At 47.9% G+C, this 3,424-nt stretch overlaps 1 protein-coding gene across 1 annotated transcript; it reads left to right on the forward strand.

The window, feature by feature from the left end:
• The first annotated feature begins 2,205 nt into the window (after window positions 1-2,205).
• Window positions 2,206-2,878, forward strand: H2AJ (H2A.J histone). Its single transcript, XM_036093770.2, has one exon. The coding sequence runs from the start codon at window positions 2,318-2,320 to the stop codon at window positions 2,705-2,707; it is 390 nt and encodes a 129-aa protein (XP_035949663.1). The 5' UTR covers window positions 2,206-2,317; the 3' UTR covers window positions 2,708-2,878.
• Window positions 2,879-3,424: the final 546 nt, after the last annotated feature.

Raw genomic sequence — 3,424 nt, forward strand, 5'->3', positions numbered from 1 at the left:
CTTACCCATCTGCATAACACAGAAAGTACTTTTTATTGTTAAAGATAAATTAAAAGAGCCCTCAGAGGGGCGCCTGTGTCGCTCAGAAGGGTTAAGGGTTAAGGGGCACTCTTGATTTCAGGTAGGTCATGATCTCAGGGTCATAAGATTGAGACCCAGCGTGCTCCCCACCACCCCAGCCGGGAGTCCGTTTGTCCCTCTCCACCTCCCTCCCTGCTCCTCCACTCACTTGTCCCTCTCCACCCCCCTCCCTGCTCCTCCACTCTCTCTCTAAAATAAGTGACTCTTAAAATAAAAGATCCCTCACAATACTGTTTGTATGGCTGCAAAAAATCCTGAATAGTCATATTGTACTACATGATTTTCATCTTTGACTCACAGGGAAGAAGAAAGTCTATCAGATCTGGAAGAGATCGGGATTCTTATAATGGTAAATTGGTTGATTATATTTACTAACACTAAAAAATCGAGGTTAGAACAAATTTTTCAAGTTAGAAATCATTCTTGCTTACAAGAATAAAAGGAAAAAGTGTTCAAAATAATAACAATAATTGTTAAAAATTTCCCTTGATATAGGCAAAAATTTAAGCAAAATTTGCAAAACTCATATCAGGAACATGTTAATAACTGCATCAGAAACTTGTATGTCCATTTATTTAACTCATCTAGCAGTTATTGGATGCTTACTAATGTATTTAATCTTCAAAATAACACTTTGGGATAGGCTCAGAGCTTACCCAAGTCAACCGGTAAGTGGTAGAGCCAGGATTTGAACCAAGGCAGTCTGGCTCCAGGATGACTGACTTAATCATGACAATATGCTGCTTCTCAACTCCAAAGACATTTATTGAGTTCCTACTATATATAGGTTAATCAGTGTTCTAGGCAATAAGGACATGTACAGAAATCGCTGAAAATGATTTCAGAAATCAAATCTTTATTAGGATGGTGGGAGGGTAAATTTTACTTTTAAAATGGTTACTATAATCTCCATAAAATGTCGCTTATTTTAATGTGTTTACAACACATAGCAGAGTAATTGTATAATTATGGGAAATGTTGAGGTAACTGAAATTACATCAATGAATTAGTAAAAAATAATTTCTAATAAAAAAAACTTATTTTGTTCCAAATGCTATGGCTCTGCAATTTGGGTAAGGACAGTTGCTCCCGTTCTTCTTTAGTCTTTTCATGACCTCTGAGCATCGCATGTGCAGTAGAGGGCTGGAAAAAGGGACAGCCAAGTGCCATCACAATGTCTTACGCGACCTTATTTACCTCCGGGCTCAGAGTCGCCATGGAGAACATGATCAGCAGCGCGGTGACCACTAAGGAGTAAGCCAAGACCAAGACTCCGTGCCTCAGAGACTGATCTTGCAGCCTCTCCCTGGAATCCAGAGAGTCTTTTCAGGCTCATAATCTCAAAAGACAGGAGATGTTAAGTTTTGGCTAAGCGAGCTTGTTCTGCAGTCTGTGAAGAAAGCATTCACATCTAGTGTAGCACTAGTTTCGCAGTCCCTAGAAGCTAAGATTGGCAACCTGTGAACGGCAGAACTGCTCGGGGAGTCCAGTGTCACCTGGTCTGGTTAAGAAAGTTCAGATGGCCAGTTCAGTGCGAGGCATCTTTTGGAGCCAGCTCCCCACACTGCTGGGTAGCAGCAGTCGCATCTGGGTTTGCAGGAGACAGGCGCTTGTTTAAAGAAACGGCAGGTAGAGGGGTACTGTTGCCTACAAGCGCGGTGTCTGGAGTCAGCTAAGCTGGCTAAGGATGCTATATAACGTGAGAAAATCCACCTAGGGGGCACAGCACCGTGGGACGCAGCACCGGAGGGCTCATCTTGCGACCTCAATTGCTTGAGGCGTTTCTTGCTTGAGTGTTTTTGTACTTGCATGGGTAGCTCTTCCGGATTTTTCAGTTTCTAACCGTGGTTCCTTAATTCTTAAGACGTTCTTGTCCCAGGAGCGAACTTGGACGTTGAAATCTCAGAGCCCAAAAAATTCAACGGAGGCCCCAAATGCGGAACGGTCCGGTCCTGGGTATTCATATGAGAGGCTATGTAAATGAGGGCTAGGAGTTTGCTCTTTTGACTGGACAGAGCTGGAGAAGGCGGTCCCTCTGCCAGCAGCTCTGGTTGGGAGCAGAGCCTGCCTGTCATTGGTCAATAGAGCCGAAGATGTTGCTGCGCCCAATGGGAAGGCGCTGCCTAGTGTCAGCAAAGTGATAGAGGCAGTTCCGGTGTTGGTAAATTACATTCACCTACTGAGAACCGTGTCGCTGTGTTTTTCCTCTCGCAGGAGTTTTAGGCGAGAGGTAAACATGTCTGGTCGCGGAAAGCAGGGCGGCAAAGTGCGGGCCAAGGCCAAGTCTCGGTCTTCCCGCGCGGGCCTGCAGTTCCCGGTGGGCCGAGTCCACAGACTGCTGCGCAAAGGTAACTACGCGGAGCGAGTAGGCGCTGGGGCGCCGGTGTACCTGGCTGCGGTGTTGGAGTACCTGACGGCAGAGATCCTGGAGTTGGCTGGCAATGCGGCTCGTGACAACAAGAAGACCAGGATAATCCCTCGCCACCTGCAACTCGCCATCCGCAACGACGAGGAGCTAAACAAGCTGCTGGGGAAAGTCACCATTGCTCAGGGCGGCGTCCTGCCCAACATCCAGGCCGTGCTGTTGCCCAAGAAGACGGAGAGTCAGAAGGCGAAGAGCAAGTGACCCTGACGCCACCACAGGGGAGCTGGCTTCCCCAGCAAAGGCTCTTTCCATAGCCACCCCGCAGTATTTTTCAATATACTCGATGTCATGGAAGTCTGCCGCGATCTAGTGGGGAGGTGGGTGGCGAGGGGCCCGCCGAGTCCGGGGCCAATAAAGTCGGTGAAAATCGTGTGGTCGAGAGAGCTATGTAGTCTCGGGGACCTTCCGGATGACCCGGGGGGCAGCCAGGAGACCTCTGGAGCAGGTACTGGGGGGTTGGTTTCTGCCGCTTTGTGGACTACTTTGGTCCGCACCCTCGAGGTGTTTTGTGGGCGGTCAAGGGAGACCATGAAGGACCCACTGGCTGGAGGTGGGCAGAACTGGGATCTCTCCCTACTCGCCTTAATGCAAAAGAGAAGCAGACTAGGGTGCGGGGGCGTCAGGGGGATTATTTTTACCTGTCATTCTCAGGGCCTTCACTCCTGTCTTGTCTGGGCTGTTCATGGGGACCCAGTTCTGAAGACGCAGTGGGGGCTAGCTGGTGTCGCGCAGGAAGGTGGCTCTCTGGCCATACTTTTCAAAAAGTATGGGAGTAACTTTCCGTCTTGGAAGAGTGTTCTGATGACACAGTGCCCAACAGATTTTTCGTAGCCTAATAGCTGTTGTGTTTTCATGTTTTGGATATCAGATATTTCTATATACACATTTATGTTCCCATTTCTTTAAAATGAAGGGAAC

The sequence above is a fragment of the Halichoerus grypus genome, chromosome 6 (assembly GCF_964656455.1).
Source record: "Halichoerus grypus chromosome 6, mHalGry1.hap1.1, whole genome shotgun sequence".
In the NCBI taxonomy this organism is placed as follows: Eukaryota; Metazoa; Chordata; class Mammalia; order Carnivora; family Phocidae; genus Halichoerus; species Halichoerus grypus.

What these genes read in the sequence shown, in the direction of transcription:
- H2AJ (XM_036093770.2), top strand. Translation starts at nt 2,318, where the DNA reads ATGTCTGGTCGCGGAAAGCAGGGCGGCAAAGTGCGGGCCAAGGCCAAG.